This window comes from Coffea arabica, chromosome 11e (genome assembly GCF_036785885.1).
Source record: "Coffea arabica cultivar ET-39 chromosome 11e, Coffea Arabica ET-39 HiFi, whole genome shotgun sequence".
Classification (NCBI taxonomy): Eukaryota; Viridiplantae; Streptophyta; class Magnoliopsida; order Gentianales; family Rubiaceae; genus Coffea; species Coffea arabica.
The window spans coordinates 36,786,460-36,803,708 of NC_092331.1; the positions used below are offsets into that span (position 1 = coordinate 36,786,460).

At 35.3% G+C, this 17,249-nt stretch overlaps 1 protein-coding gene and 1 long non-coding RNA gene across 3 annotated transcripts; one reads left to right on the forward strand and one right to left on the reverse strand.

Moving 5' to 3' along the window:
- Positions 1–2,529: 2,529 nt before the first annotated feature.
- Positions 2,530–11,348, forward strand: LOC113717994 (uncharacterized). 2 transcript variants are annotated; one of them, XM_072071864.1, is made up of 4 exons: positions 2,530–2,788; positions 3,692–3,799; positions 3,944–4,109; positions 10,786–11,348. In XM_072071864.1, the coding sequence occupies exons 2-4, from the start codon at positions 3,733–3,735 to the stop codon at positions 11,036–11,038; spliced, it is 486 nt and encodes a 161-aa protein (XP_071927965.1). In that variant the 5' UTR covers positions 2,530–2,788; positions 3,692–3,732; the 3' UTR covers positions 11,039–11,348. The 2 variants fall into 2 exon arrangements, with proteins under 2 accessions (XP_071927965.1, XP_027098675.1); XM_027242874.2 differs by having other exon boundaries at positions 2,531–2,788; positions 3,680–3,799.
- Positions 11,349–13,636: 2,288 nt separating this feature from the next.
- LOC113718959 (uncharacterized) lies at positions 13,637–15,335 on the reverse strand. The gene is made up of 2 exons (XR_003454681.2): positions 14,189–15,335; positions 13,637–13,799 (listed from the first exon to the last, which is right to left on the reverse strand). It is a non-coding gene; the product is annotated as an uncharacterized lncRNA (long non-coding RNA).
- Between the last annotated feature and the right edge of the window lie 1,914 nt (positions 15,336–17,249).

The following is a 17,249-nucleotide window of genomic DNA, read 5'->3' on the forward strand; positions in this document are numbered from 1 at the left end:
TCCGAAAGGGCACCTAAAAAAAAAAAAAAATTAATAAATTAAAAAAAAGGAAAAAAAAGAAAAAAAGCAAGGGTGGGGTCAACCTTGGTGAAAACCCGAAAGGGCGCCAAGGTAGGGTTATGCAGTAAGCGAGCACGAGGAGAAACAGCTGGTGACTTTGGTTCATTTGAATTTCCCTTCGTTTTGTTATACTTCTGCCAATGTTGAATTTCGGAACAAAGATATCCAGAGATTCGAATATGACATCCATTGGCCAAAAGCTGTGTCACGTTGTAAAAATGTTCTTTTGCAAATACATTCTTAGGAAACTCATCTTTTCTCAATTGCTTGTATTCATGGCATTTTAAAGCCCAATTAGTTTCATTTGCATTCTTTTGCATATCCATTTCTGCATGACATGTAAAATTACCTTGCATACTTCATTTTTTTTATTTTTTTATTTTATTTTTATTTTATCATTGAATTTTGGTGAATGACAATTCCTATGGTTTATTCGAAGCATACTTGGATTCAGTAATCTTTTGGAAATGATTGAGATTCAGCAAAGCTAGCTACGCAGGTTTCACAATATGGCAAAATGCATACCTGGTCAGTCTGGAAAAATGCCACAGCATAAGTGGACGAAGGCATCAAAAGACTCATGTTTACACGATTCTCAAAGGGAAACGGATCAAATAATGGTGGCAATTTCTTTGTTCTTTCTCTTTTGCAGAAAAATTTCATGCATAGATGAAAACAATCACAACTTGCACTGGAATCGGTATCGGAAAGAGTTCTCCAGTGAACAAAGGCGGATCGAAAAGTGTTGCAAGCAAGTTTGATCAAAAGGTGCAACAACATGGCAATGCAGAATCAACAATTAGCTCAGATGCATAAACTTAACCTCTACTGGGGCAAAATTTTGGGCTATTTTTAGGTAAGTATACCGGCATTTCCCATGTTTAAATTTTCTATTCGGGTCAGTCCCATGTTTAATTTCCTGTTCGGGTCAGTCCCATGTTTAAATTCTCATTTGGGTCAGTCCCATGTTTAATTCTCGTTCGGGTCAGTCCCATGTTTAAATTTTCTGTTCGGGTCAGTCCCATGTTAAAATTCTTGTTCGGGTCAGTCCCATGTTTAATTTCTCGTTCGGGTCAGTCCCATGTTTAAATTCTCGTTCGGGTGAGTCCCATGTTTAATTTTCGTTCGGGTCAGTCCCATGTTTAATTTTCTATTCGGGTCAGTCCCATGTTTAATTTTCTATTCGGGTCAGTCCCATGTTTTAATTTCTCGTTCGAGTCAGTCCCATGTTTAAATTTTCTGTTCGGGTCAGTCCCATGTTAAAATTCTTATTCGGGTCAGTCCCATGTTTAATTTCTCGTTCGGGTCAGTCCCATGTTTAAATTCTCGTTCGGGTTAGTCCCATGTTTAATTTTCGTTCGGGTCAGTCCCATGTTTAATTTTCTATTCGGGTCAGTCCCATGTTTTAATTTCTCGTTCGGGTCAGTCCCATGTTTAAATTTTCTGTTCGGGTCAGTCCCATGTTAAATTTCTCGTTCGGGTCAGTCCCATATTTAAATTTCTCGTTCGGGTCAGTCCCATGTTTAAATTCTCGTTCGGGTCAGTCCAACATTTAAATTTCTTGTTCGGGTCAGTCCCATGTTTAAATTTCTTGTTCGGGTCAGTCCCATGTTTAATTTCTCGTTCGGGTCAGTCCCATGTTTAATTTCCTGTTCGGGCCAGTCCCATGTTTAAATTCTGGTTCGGGTCAGTCCCACGTTTAAATTTCTTGTTCGGGTCAGTCCCATGTTTAAATGCTTATTCGGGTCAGTCCCATATTTAAAATTTCTCGTTTGGGCCAGTCCCATGTTTAAATTCTTGTTCGGGCCAGTCTCATTTTAAATTTCTTGTTTGGGTCAGTCCCATTTTAAATTTCTGGTTCGGGTCAGTGCCGTTTTAAATTTTTGTTTGGGTCAGATCATTTTAAAATTTTGGGGTCAGTCATCATTTCAAAAGCGTCAGTCGTTCGAATAGCTTGCATTCGAACTGCGTTTGACCTGATTCCCATGGCGGGATACGTAGGCAACTCTACATGAGTTCGGTCACGTTTTTGTAATTTCATTGCATCATTTTGCTCAATAATTCTAGCCAAGTGTTGGTTTATTATTTTAGCTCAGGTGCAGTTAAAAGAAACAGGTAAGCAATTTGGTGTCTACGTCTTTGTCTTGAGTTTCTTTGAAACTCTAGACAAAGAGGGGCAAGCTGTAGACACCAAATTTTTGTCAATTTTTAATATTTTCCTGAAATTTTATCTATTTGATAAGTTATTATTATTACCATTTTTTTTAATATATATTAATGAATGATTTTCTCATTTTTGTAGGTTTGTTTTTGGTAAAAGAAAAAAAAACACAAAACAAAAGAGAAAAATCAAGAAATAAAAAATCACTTTCATCATTTTCTCTACCAAAACAACTATTAACCCATTCCACACTCAATTGCCATGGACCTTTCTTTTCATTAGCTAAGAAATCATCATTTTGGCAAATCCAACACACAAAAGCTCCACCTTTGGCTCCAACTACTCTCTCTCGGGTCTCTCTTCTGGAGACAAAAAAAAAAAAGAGGAAAAAAGGGAACTCTCCACTTTTCCTCCCAGGACATCTCTCGGCTCTCTCCCAGAGGGGGGAGACAGAAAAAGCCACAACAAGAAAAGAAAATTCCCTGGACACAAGGAGGCAGCCGCCGGTTGGACAAAGAGCCTGGAGCTTCCTCAAAATTTTAGTCAAAGGACCACAACCTCATTGAGGTATTCTTTCCAGCTTTTCCTTTTTTAATTAATTAGATTACATGCATGTTTTGCTACCTATTTGTCTCTTTCTTTCACTGATTTTTGTTGCTATTGTGGTGTTGTTGAAGTTTTTTTTGGACAAGCCTGCATGAAATGAAGAAAAAAGGAAACGGTGCTGTGAATGCATGCCAAATGCTTGATAAAGTGCCGAAATGGAAAAACGGATTAAAAATCTGAATATTGTGCATGTTGTTGTCAAAACGGATGACCGTTAGCTAGCACCAGGCCTGGAAATGTGTGCTTATCTAAATTTTTTGGAGTTTTGAGCTTTAAAGGCATTAGAATAATTTTCTTCATTTTTGGGGCTGTTTTGATTTAATGCATCCTTTTGTTGTTGTTTACTTGTTTTGATACTCACATGCAATATTTGGTTCCATATCAAAACGGGCACAAGATCATGCCACCCTCAATTTAGTCCATATGTCATACATAGAGAATGTTATAACAAATTGCTTACTGAGCCATTGAATGATTAACTGATCATAAATTTTTTCCTTCATGCATTTGTGCTAGATTTTCATATTCTTTGTCTACTTCATATTTGTATTATGTTAGTCCCCTCTTGTCTTCCTTATGCCTAAGAAAAAGGTTAACATGTTGTGATGTCTAATCTTTCGTAATGTAGGTTAATGAGCTTAAACCTTGATTCAAGTTTCACGACTGTCCCAAAAAATGCTTGGCCTGAAAATGTTTTTCTTGATGTGGATCATTTGCAGGACAAAACTTTTCCTCCTGCTTTTGTACCATAAAAAATTGTTAAAATACTCCTCTTTTTTTAAAGTATCTTTCTTTGTCTATTACATTTGCTTGATCCCATTCTTGTACTAAACAAGCTTGAATTTAAATCAGCCAAACTTGCAGAAAATACAGCAAAAAAAGCAAAACAGAGAGACGCAGAAGAGATGAACGGAGGACAAGAGAAGCCGAAAGAAGATAGAGAAGGCTCTCCAACTGAGTCTCAGCAAACAGGTAGAAGTCATTTCAAATTTTTTAAAATCTCAATGCTTTTTAGTAAATTTGGGTTTTTTTTTTTTGGCTGAATAAGAACTTTCAGGTTGAACGACAAATTTTTATTCGGTTTCGCTCTAAATCTTTAATATTTTCTCTTTCTAGTTTCTGATGATGATGAGATAGATTACTCAATAAAGCCAGAATTTTATGACCCCAATCTTGATGACAAAGATGAGTTATGGGTTCAAAAGAAAAGAAAAGGCCACAATTCTGATGCTGTCCTCAGCTGCCCTGCTTGCTTCACCACCCTTTGTTTAGATTGTCAAAGGTAAATGACCTTTATGCATATGTCAGTCTGCAGATTTTTGGTCCTTCAATGCTACTTAAGTATTTGGTCCTTCAACGCTACCTAAGAATTTTCTCGGTAAAATTTAAATTTCTTTATGAATACAAAAATGTGAGTTTTTTGTCCGTAGTTTTTGATGTTTTGGGTGATGCAACGTCCAAGCAAGTAAAAAGAATCTCGAGTGTTTGTATAACCATCAGAGAAAACGATAGTTGATGCAGGAATTTGTTTTGCGAGTTGCAGTTTTGGTAGTGAAGATTTTGGTAGCCGTCTTACGGGGATCTTAAGGAAGTTGAGTTTTTTTTTTATGTCGCTGAAACAGAATAGTGTAATAAGAGAACTTAAGAAAACAAAGAATGGGAGCTAAAAGAGGTGGCATTTGTGTTGAGAGCAGAAAGAATTCATCTGGAGAGCTATTCCAAGAATCATATAGTTTGGACTTTGAGGAACTTGATTTTGGAAATTGAAGTTGGTAGGGAAGTAAGAGGAATTTTACTTTGAATTGCACCCAGTTTACAAGATTTCGTACTATCTCAAATGCTGATATGACCAGTTATTGATTTCTGTAGACCTAAGGATTTAGATGCTAATTTGTTTGTCCTTATAGCAATGGTTTTCTTTTTTACATGCAGTATCATTTATATGATATTTTATTTTTGGCTGTTGTGGATGCAATGATGGAAAAACACGGTTACTGACATCGGGAGTCTAGGATTACTTGTTTGATGCAGGACACATGTAACTAATGAGGCAGTATGGGAGCCAGGAAATGATGGATCTATGGATTTTGTAGCTGTTGCAGTGATTAGTTTAAAGTATATTAGATTATTTTACCGCTTTACTTTTATTACTGTGTTCTTTTACCGTTCTAAAGCTCAAAGGGATTTTTTGGAGTTTTGATGGATGCTCAAATGGTTCACATATGCTGTCCATGAAGTCATTTAGGTTCAGTAGGCTATGATGAGAATTAGGTTTCTTAGTGCAATCAAACCTTGGTACAAAGTCAAACTTGGAACCCTAGATTCTTAAGTTTAGGATGCTTAAATATTTAGCTTCACTAGCCATGCCATCTGCTTCGACTTAAGAATTGTTAGTGACCAGGTCTTATTTTTCATATGTACAAGGTTGACAATAGTTTTAGGTCAAGTCTGGAATATGAGATGAAATCATGGTAAGGTAAATGTTCTTTTGGGCTTTCTTTGACCACTGAAAGCTGCCCAATTTTGGTGGAAAATTAAGGAGCCTGACAATGTGAACTCTTGCAATTCTAACAAATAATAACTTGTGTTAATATTTTGACTCAAATATTTGCATTTTCAGCTTAGTTATGAGTGTAATAAATATCAGCCAAAGACACCAGAAAGAATAAAATGTAGCCTCACAGTTTGAAGGTAATCCCTTTCCAGAAATGGTTTCAGATCATGCGTTTTTAAGTTTAAAGAAGTATGACAGAATTGTATTGACACTAGCCCATGCCATGTTCATGAGGCCCTAAGGATGGTGTCTTGTTCTTGGCATCTAGCATGTGGAACACTCTACTGACAATTTTGTTGCAAGACAATGATGATGACTTTGTGCTTTAGTACAAATTGAGTATTTTTGGTCTGTTTATTATATCTTTTGAATTGAAATCAAGGTCTGAAGTTAGCTAGACAACATGACCATTGCCATAGTGCACTAGAGTTCTCTATGGAATGGATCAAATAGAAGGCAGGAAAGTGCAGGTAATGTTTCTTGATTTGGTTGAGCTATGACCAGTTTTAGAATAAGTGCAGCGGATTGAATAAAGCCAAGTGCAACATCTTTAAGTGGAATGCAGCTAATCATATATTAGATTTTTATGACTAGAGAAGACAAAGATGCTAAGATGACAGAGAGAATTGTTAATTCCATACATATATATACAATAACATTGGAGATTTGAAATTGACTTTCAGAAGAGCTAAATTGCTTATTTTCTATGTTGTATGGGCACTGAATTTTGCTATATTTTCTTAAACAACTATTTTACCATGTCAATTCTTTTATGATCCCCAAAAGCTCTATAATTTGTATGCATTAGCTTGAAATTCTTCTATTTTGTTTCTTCTGCACTGAAATTTTAGAATCTCCTAAGAATTTTATTCGTTGACAATCGATGCCTTGTCATAATAACTAGACGTTCAAATACTCGGGGTATTTTTAGTTATTGTTAAAGTTGTCATCGGAATTTATACTTTTTATTGTTGTTAAACATCTTGTTTGAAATGTTTGATCTTAGAATACGGGAATGAAATCAATTCTTGGAACTTACCTTTCCTGCGGGGAAATGCTTCCTTAGGCACTGTTTGAACTAATTGAAGAATCAGATTATAGGACTGGGTACTACAGAAGATCTGTATATGACTCGGTATAAGGACCGATCCCATTGACACTACCCAGAATGGGGAAGTCATCATGGGGATGGTTCTACTTTATGATTCTAGTTTATTATGGAAAATTGAATATACGAAGCAGGTTAACAAATACTTGAACTTAATGCCCCATGTTTTTTGCATCAGTTCAAACAATGACAAGAATAATAGATGTCCTCTAAGTCCTTGGGCCATTACATGGAATTATCAAAGTTTTTTCTGCTTGTGCTTCTTTCAAAACAAGATTGTTTTGCACAACTGTAGTTTTCTTTTTAGCAGATCTATGAATATGTCAGCTCGGATATACCCAAAGACTGAAATCCTAAACATTAAATTGTTACCAAAACAAGAGTGAAACTCTATTCTGTTATTCACAGGAGTACCAGTTGATATACCTCCTCAATCTACCTTGTGCACTTTCCATGTGGAGAAGTAGGGCTAAGTAGTGTGCAGAAGGTCCAAAGTTCTCTTTATGGAAGATGTGATTCCTTGAAGAAGCAGAAGGTCTACATAATGGAGACAAAGTTGGGTGCAGGCAAATATAAGGTCCCATTTAAGCAATTTGTGATTCTGGAAATCAGGAGGTTCATTGCAATCAGTGTTTTTATAGGTTAAGGATTATTTGAAAGTTGGTTGCTGATTGCTAGGATGTAAAATTTCCTCTTTTTATAACAAATGGTCATGCCAGCACATCCTAATCAAATGCTGGAATTGAATAGGCAGGTATCTATTGGTGAAAAAAACCTTGGATTGATTACCTTGGATGTACTTTGTTGGTTATGAATCTAGTGTCTGGAAACTTGAATAGATGAACCAGGTTAACAAATACTTGACTTTAATACTCCATGTTTCTTGCATCAGGTCAAACAGTGACAAGAATAATAGATGTCCTGCAACTCCTTGGGCCATTGAATGGAATTACCAAAGTTTTCTGCTTGTGCTGCTTTCAAGGGTAGATTGTTCTGCGCACCTGTAGCTTCCTTTTTAGGAGATCTATGAATTTACCAGCTTAGATATTTCCAAAGATTAAAATCCTAAACATTAAATGGATACCAAAACAAGAGTGAAACTCTATTCTGTTATTCACAGGAAAACCAGTTATGATATGCCTCCTCAATCTACCTTGTGCACTGTCCATGTGGAGAAATAAGGCTAAGTAGTGTGCAGAAGGTCTAAAGTTCTCTTTATGGAAGATGTGGTTCCACGAAGAAGCAGGTCTACATAATAGATACAGAGTTGGGTGCAGATGGATATAATGTCCCATTTAAGAAGTTTGTGATTCTGAAAATCTGGATGTCCGTATCTGTCACTGTTTTGAAAGGTTAAGGATTATTTGAAACTTGGTTGCTGATTGCTAGGACTTAAAATTCCTCATTTTAGGACAGATGGTCATGTCAGCACATCATAATCAAAATGCTGGAATTGAATAGGCAGGTATCTATTGGTGAAAAAAACCTTGCATGACCTTGGATGTTGAGAGCCTCAATTTGAAGCTTTACAAGAACTATTTTTTTTTTTTAAATGGTAGAAATGAGTTTTTCTTACCTTTTAGAATCTACAATGGATGTCTTCATTCATATATTTGTAGGCTTTCATGCAGAGTACATAGGAGGCTCATAGTTCTTTCAAGAGATACAACTTTAGTTTTTCAAGGATAGCAAGTGTGAAAACATTCATTTGTCACATAATAGTCCAACTGTATTCTGCTCACAATTTTGCAAGCCGGTTTGAAGGAGGAGTGGAATTTTATTTCTTCTGTAGAAGACAAAAATGGGTAGAATCTAAAAGCTAGATGGTAAAATCATTAGACATTGGCCAATTATGAACAATGCTAAATAACCACTGTATGTATCGTCCAAGAAACATTAAATTAAACGGTGAAATATGAATTAGAGAAGAGACACATTGTCATTCTGTCATGTCCATGACCATGTTAATATTTCGAAAATCTTAAACGTGTGATCAAATATTCTATTGTGAATGTTGCATGACGAAGGAAGAAAGCAATAGAAATCTGATAAATTAGATTTGGTGATACACATTTACATAATCTCTACTGGATACTGCTGATACGTTACTTTCAAGAAGTATAAAAAGTCATGGCAATATTGTTTGTTGGTTGATATGTGCAGCTTTCAGCTGGTAAAAATATTTGGATAATTGATGATTTAAGATAACAAAATCATTTAGATGGCTGATGATTTGCTCCAAAGTGTGTATTAAAATGTTGGTTGGGTGACTACTGCCAACTTAGAACTTCTGACATCCTACATCAGGCTTTTATGATTTTAAGGAAAACAAATATGTTTGGCATGTTTCATTTCGGTGGCTTTTCTTTCTTGGAGAATAGGACTCCAAAAATTGTACCTTTTTCTTTGATTATCTGGCGCAAGACTAGCCCCTAAACCTCATAATTTAATTGGAAAATCATCTCCTAGTAAATCTGTAATGACTTTTGAGCAAGTGATGGGGTTTTAAGGCACTGTAAAAACTATTTCTTTCTCCCATAACTTGATGAAGAATAGATTATTGTCGAACACTTTTATATGTGCCCTTGCTTGATGAAAATAAACTCGCACCAGATTTCCTTATTTTGGTAATTCTCAAAGACGGTTTTTCTTTATGAGAAAAAACCCAATTATCTGCAGCATTGTTTTGCTTCACGTACCGTGCTGGTCTGTGGAGCACTAGCGCATCAATAAGTTACTGTTTCCACTATACCCTTAGAAGATCCTGCGAATATCTCTTTACCTTTTAGATCATATTAGCAGTCCAGTACAATCACAAACCCCTTAGACAAGCACCAGTGTTCAATGTCTTCATGTCTCTTTACCATTTAGAGTTGTGCTTGCTTGCACAGTTATACCCCTTGGACAAGTATTGCTGCTTCAAGTAAGAAAGCTGGGAAGAAACAGAGAAGATAAGTAAATGGATCAATATTTCTTTATTGGTTTAATGTAGGTTTGAGGCATTGTGAGCTGTGTGCTTGCTAACTTTTTGGACTTCATTAGAAAATTATATGCATTCTTTATGGAATAGTTTACTCCCTTTAGAAAATATCTCTGGTTTATGAGAGTGTTTTTGAACAATGTTAACGTGTTCAATGAGCTTTTGCTTCTATTGGTTAATGACCCGAATTTGAGCTGTTATAAGTTTCTGTCAAGAAGCATTTAGCTAGTCATGAAATATATTGCCCTTAATAGGTAGATCTGGCATTATTTACTTAAGCTCCTGACATCTATATAATAGAGGGGCAGTATGTTCTTCACAGCACTACTCTGCCCCTTAACAGAGGAGTTTTCTTTGTGGCCTTTCAGGTACGTGTTTACTGTTTCTTCCATTTCATGGTAAGCAAATACTGATTTTTTCCAGAAGTTGTATCCATGCCCATGGGATTATGTCGCGTGACTAAACTTAAAATGCTTATGGTAGAATGTTTACACAAATAACTCGTAATTCCTGATGTTCAACATGTATGTTATTCTCAAACTGTTATCATCAAACTGTCTGCATGACCTCTAGATTTTTGACTCTACATGGTCTAACACTATTAGTTCTATAAATCAACTAAAAGGCTTAAGGTCAACTCCTTTTTATTCTTTTTTTTTGGCTCCATTTAATGCTAGTGAAAGGCACTCTTTCCTTTTTTCCCTTAATTTTTCCTAACTAAACTTCTGTCCCACTGAATTCCATTCCCCAAATTTTCTCCTCTCTTGGAGTTTGTATTACTTCCTCAAAGAAAAAGCTGAATTTTCTTCAATGGCTAGTTCTCTCATATGATTGCATGGGAAAGCCTTGGTATGTAAGGTACATGACTTCAGTTCTGCTTGTCTTTAATGGATGACCAAAGTTGTCATGCTATTAGGTCTTACCTGCATATATAGTCTGATGATGTCTCTTTAATTGATAGATGGGTGTGTTATCTGGTTGTATCTTTTAGTCATAAAGTTTGAGCCCGTTGCATCTGTTGCTAAGAGTGCTGAGAAATTATCGAACTTTGCTCAGGAGCAGTTAATTTGTCCTAGGCAAATTGGTCGGTCTATTTTTTTTTGAGTTTCTTACCCGCCAATTGCTTGATTTGTACATGGCCTTGAATATATATCACAACTATACTGTATTTATCAGGTGTTTTTTAGTTTTACGAAGTTACATTCATTTTAATTGTTGCAAACCTCTTTCTTCGCTATGGTTTCTTTCTTCTTTTTTATACATTTTAACCATATTTTTTGTCAAGATGAACCACCTGAAACTTGAAAGCTTTACAGGCATGAAAAATATTTAACACAGTACCGAGCAGTTTTTGTGATCAATTGTAAGATTAAGAGCTATCAAGTTTCACAACCTGGAAGTAAACGGAAAAGGGGCCGAAGACACGGGACTTCTTCCGAGACTGAAGCTGATTCTGTTGCTGGTGAAGCAGTTAAGCCTGTCTGCTGCTCGGTTTGTTCAACAGATGTAGGAGTCATCGATGAGGAAGAGGTGTATCACTTTTTTAATGTTCTTCCAAGTGAGTCTTGATGTGTCTTACTGTTTGAATGACGGTACAAGCTTCCAACTTTGGCAAAAGAAGATTATAGCTGGTTATCATTGACTTTATAGCTTGCTCTAATTATAGCTGTCTTCTCCAAGCTAGAAGATTTGCCATGGCTGAGAGTATGATGTATATTTCTGTCTGAAAATATGGCCGGATTATATGGTGCACATCTTTGATTCTACTGGAGCAGAGACAAAAGAAGACGATTAAAGAACTCTTGGAAAACGAATAAGAATCAAGTATAAGATGACATTTTAGGATTATATATCGAATCAGAGGTGTCAGCTTGATATCTGCAGCTGGAGTATGTTTTCATGTTCGATTGATGCATTGGTTTGACTTATAATTAAAAAGAGTAAATTTGGTACGACTTATAATTAAAAGAGTAAATTTTATACACACCGGCAGTATATATTACTACTATTGGATTCATGACATACATGTAAAAGTTTTAGGATAACTAGAATTCTTGAAAAACAAATAAGAATCAAGTATAAGATGATGTTTTAGAGGTGCCAGTTTGATATCTATAGCTAGAGTATGTTTTCATGTTCGATTGATGCATTGGTACGACTTATAATTCAAAGGAGTAAATGTAGTATGACTTATAATTAAAAAGAGTAAATTTTATACATACTAGTTGTATATACGTTATTATTATTGAATTTATGACATATGTTTAAAAGTTGAATTTTAAATTTAAATTTTACGTAGTTGTCATTCATTTAATATTTAATAGTATAGACACTCTCGATGTAGGAAAGATTAAAATGCCTCTTTATAATTTGAGAGACATTCTACTGGCTCTCTTAGGTATTGTAGATTAAGTTAAATAACCATTGGATGGTGAAATAAGCATCTTTGACCCTTAAACTGTCACAATTTTAACCATTTAAAATAGATCACCATCATCATTGAGGGACAAAAATTGAGGGTATGGTTCCTAAAGGGACATCTAATTTTCCTATACTTGATTATAATTCTATTAGTAAGGCCTTTTATATTTGAATGTTGGTCTTTTGGCATATGCATGCTAATGATTCCGGCTTTGTGATTACAACTTTGTTTTGGAAAGTCAATGAATCTTAAAGAATCTGCAAGAATATGCTTTACATCAATGCTAAACACAAGGCAAATACTACAATAAAACGTAGCAACATAGTGAAGGTTCATCGGAATCAATGATTATAAGGTTTATCAGAATTAGCAAGATTACAAGGTTCTCATAATCGAAAGCATGATCTTTTGTACTCTTCAATTACATATGCAACTAATTACTATAGCATCGTTTTGATATGTTACGATTAGATGTGCCTCATATATTATGATTAGATATGGCAATTGAACTCAAATTCCAATGAGTTATCCATGCCTAGATGTGCCTGATATATTATGATTAGATATGGCAATTGAACTCAAATTCCAATGAGTTATCCTAGATGTGCCTGATATATTATGATTAGATATGGCAATGGATCTCAAATTTCAATGAGTTATCCATGCCTAAATGAATTTTGTGCGGGATGGACTAAGATAATTGAGCTTGGGCCTTAGCTGGTATGAATTCCATACAAAAACCCAAATGAAAATGGGAATACTTGGGTATGATTTGGGATCCATTGGGAATCATACATATAATTAACAAGATTCATATTAATTGAATTTCTCATTAAGACTTACAAATGGTAAATTGATGCTATTCATTCACATGTTATGATTGCCTCTTTTTTTCTTTTTCTTTTTTTTTTGGTGATGGCTGCATTTTTTTTCTCTAGATCATTTATTTATTTGTTTATCCTCACTATAAAAATACCCCCTTCTCCACCTCCTAACTTAAAATATATATACACACACATAAACCAGGAGCTAGGATCAACTCATTTCCTTTTGTTTTGTAGGTGAAATCTTTATATGTATATTTTTTTGATCAATGAGAACGATTCTAAAATTTGGAACTTGAAAGAATTGGAGTTAGTTACTATATCCCAAACAACCTCGGAATTTCGTAGTAGTATAGGAACAATGACGTTGGTGCACTCCACTTTTTAAATAATTGGCACTTTTATTATGACTGGGCCTTACAATGTTAAATTGATGCTATTTGTTCCACGTTATTAATTTCTTGTCTAAAAAATTGATATCCTGTTACACTTTTTTTTTATATTTTTTGATAGAAAAGTGCTAAAATATTATTAATCTGAGATAATATCCGCAGCAAGTGCGGTAACAATAAAATCTGGGGGGAAGTCCCTCTATATACAACAATTAGAAATAGAACAAGCATATTTAGCAAAATAATGTGCTGCGTTGTTCAACTTTCTAGGCATCCATGATGCTTCCCAGGTTGCAAAGCTTTGTATATCTATGAGAATATCATCTACAAGTATTCCACAAGCTGATGCATCCGTCTCTGTAGTTTGAATCGTTTTAATAACTTCAGACAATCACTTTCAAGAATAATCATGCGTTAATGTAGATCCAACAACAACTTGACTGTGGCCTTTGCAGCATAAGATTCAATGACCTTTGGAGCAAAAATTTCTGAAATTTGTTTGGTTAATCCTGCCACGAAATTATCCTCAGCATCTCTAATAACAACTCCAATACCTGACATGTCACCACCAGCATAGACAGCCCATCAAAGTTAGCTTTGACATAACCTGTGGGAGGTCTCTTCCATTGGGACAAACCAGATTGTTGAATTGCAGTTGTATGCTCAGTAGTCATTGGATTCCTGTTTGCTTCCTGGAATTGATTCAAAAAACATAACGAGAAGGATACTAGACTGAGTGGGTCCTTATAAGATCCATTAAATATAGCCCCGTTGCGATTATTCCATAGGTTCCATAGTATAACAGCAACTAATTCCATTTATTCCTTCTTCAACTTTATCAGGAGATTTGACAACCAAGATACCACATTATGAGCTGAATTTAACATGATTTTACTAGATAAAAAACTCAACGCCCATGATTGGATAGCCACTGGACACATTAAAAAAAGATGATTCATATCATCAGTTGGAGATTGACACAGGGCACAAGAGGGATCTAGTAAAACTTTTTGATAGTTGAGTTTGGCATTCGTAGGCAGAATAACATTGCAAACTAGCCACAAAAAAATCTTGATCTTACCTGGCAAGGTTAAGTTCCATAACCGTTTCCAGATTCTTTTTGCAATTCTGTTGCTCCCAGAAGCTATGTCTTGCCATTTACCGGATTGTTGCTTCATTAGATGGTAAGCACTTCGAACAATGAAAAATCCATTTTTTGTAAAGTGCCATACGAGTTTATCTTGATTATGAGTATCACCAATTGGAATACTCTTAATCAATTCTATCTCATCTGGCTAGAATAACTAGTGTAATAGATCTTGATTCCAAGTTTTTCTATCGCTATTAATTAGGTAATCCACTGTAGTATTTTCAGGCAACCTATCCGAACGAGGTCCAGGTAGCTAGCGATCTTTCCAAATCTGGATACTTCTTCCATTATCAACCCTCCATTTGCTTCCCGCAACCAGTTATTTACGTGCTTCATATATCCCTCTCCAAGTAAATGAGGGTCGAGACCCTAATCCTACCAAAAAGAAATTAGAGTTAGGAAAATATTAGGCCTTAAAAATTTGATGTAAAAGGGAGGATGGCTGTGTAGCAATCCTTTAAGCTTGCTTAGCAAGCAAAGCTGAATTGAAGGCCCGAAGTTGTTTGAATCCGATTCCCCTTCTTCCCCCCCCCCCTTTTTACAGAGTTCGTCCCAACTTATCCAATGAATAGGTTTTTCCTTATTACATCACCCCACAAAAATTTTGTCATCATTGATTGGATATTTGATAACAAGGAATCTAGAAATTTGAAACATGACATTGAATAAGTAGGACTAGCCTGAACCGCAGACTTCAACATTATTTCCTTTCCTGCCCTAGAAAGCTGCTGCTCATTCCAACCACTAATTTTTTGCCAGATTCTATCTCGAATAGATGCAAAAACTTCACTTTTGGAATAACCAATAATCGTGGGAAGACCAAAGATATTTGTCATATGCATGAACTTCTCTGATATTGAGAAAACGAGTAATGCTATCTCTCACTCTTGAATCAGTGTTGGTGCTGAAGACAATGGTAGATTTATCCAAGTTGATTTTTTGACCCGAGGCAGCTTTGTAGATCTGTAATATAGAGCTTATGTGTTGGGCTTCTTGAAGAGTTGCCTTTGCAAATAATAGCATGTCATCTGCAAACAATAAATGTGAGATTTTCGGTCCATTGTGCCCCACTCGAACTCCTGAAATGTTACCACAGAGCACAACCTCTTGCAACAAGCAAAAAAGGCTTCCGAGCAAATTAAAAATAAGTATGGGGAAATTGGATCACCCTGCCTTATGCCACACTGAGGTCGAAGATGGCCAAAGTTGTGATACCCCGAATTTTAGGACAATGCTTTTCCCTCGTTCTTTTAAAATTTCGATTTATTTCTTTTGTTTTGTTTAAAAAAAAACATTGTATTTTTTAATTTGACACTTTAAATTTAAATCAAAACCCTAATTTTACTTGTGACTAAAAGGTTAGTATGTAATTGAGTTTATGTATGACAATGTAGATTTTATGATAGGTAATTATAGTGATTGGGTGATTAGTGGAGTAATTGAGGTGTAATTAGGTTTTTGGAATATATCAAGTATGTAATTTGTGGAGTAAATTGGTAGGATTGTGAATTTAATTGGGCCATAGTGTGTATTTTGGTTAATTACAATTGCTAGACTTCCTAAAGGTTCCATGAGATTCCTAAGCTTAATTGTGATTGGCTAATCAAAAAGGTAGTGGACTTTGACCAAGGGACTTAGTATTAATCTTCTTAGCAAGACCAAAGCCAAAGAAATAGGTAAGTTTCGGCCAGCTCTTGGGAGAAAAGAAGAAAGGAAAAACCGAGAGAAACAAGAGGAAGAACAAGAGAAAAAATTCTGGTTGTGTGCAACCCATCCAACAAGCTTGGAAGTTAGAGCAAAAAAAAGCTAAGGAACTTGGTTCTTGAAGTGCAACCTTGTGAACCAACCTTTGGAAGGTAAAGCAGCCTTGAACTCTTGTAAAAGCTTGTAGCAATTGAGTAGAAATGTTGATTTTGATGTTGTAAGATGCTAAGAAGGGTTAATGATGGTTTATATATCACTTTTGTGGGTTTGTATGGAAGATTTGGTGATTTCTATGGTGGTTTGAGAAAATTACAGCAAGTGATACAAATTTCCAGTTTTGATGCTTTAAATTTCTGTTGTGATGGATTGTATGTGTTTATATTGGTTGGGATGGATATGGTGCATGTTCTTGAGTTAGGGTTGAGGTTTTCAATTGTATTTCTTGTTGGGTAGATGGTATATGATGGTTAGAATCTTGTATAGGAAGTTGAGGTAGTGAATCTGTGAGAGCCCTCACTTCAAAATATGATTTTCCTAAACTACATGCCTTGCCCTAAGATTTAAATCATTCATTATAAGCCTAGCATTGTATTTTACATGTGTTACAACAATTCCCTTGTATTGACCCTCACTTTAAAACACTATTTTTTTTCTTATTTACATGCCTTATTCTAAGACTTAGACCACTTATAAGATGCTTTTACATCATATTCCCTATGTGTTATAACATTTCCCATGCATTACATTTCATTTCCTTTTATTTGAATTAAAACAATTTCTTGAGTTGGTTTTAAATATTTCACCATTTGTATTTTACCAAGTGTTCTTTTATTAGTGGTAAGGACTTTACATGAAGGATTAGAGGTGTTAAATAAGTATTGGTATTTTTGGAAAGGCTAAAATATCATTAGTCAAAGATTAAGGGAGGATTGGACAAGAATGAGGCCAAGTGGCAAAACCCTAACCATGGATCTTGTTTGACCAAAGGTTAGAAGATAATTTAAACCATCTTGGAGCTTTCTTTCCCTTAGGTTGGCCGAACTTCATAGCTCCAAAAAGAAAGAGAGAGAACTCCATATTCTTGCTTTCTAACCCTAGATGATCAAGAGTAAAAACCAAAAGAGAAAGATCTTGAGTTAGTGAGAAACTTTCCTTCAACCCTAAGTACTTGATTCAAGCTTGAAACTTTCATTTTGGTGGATTGATTTGGTGGTTCAAGCTTCCTACAAGAAAGGTAACTATTCTTTAAATGATAGTTTTATGGTGTTTTATCATGTACTTTAAGTTT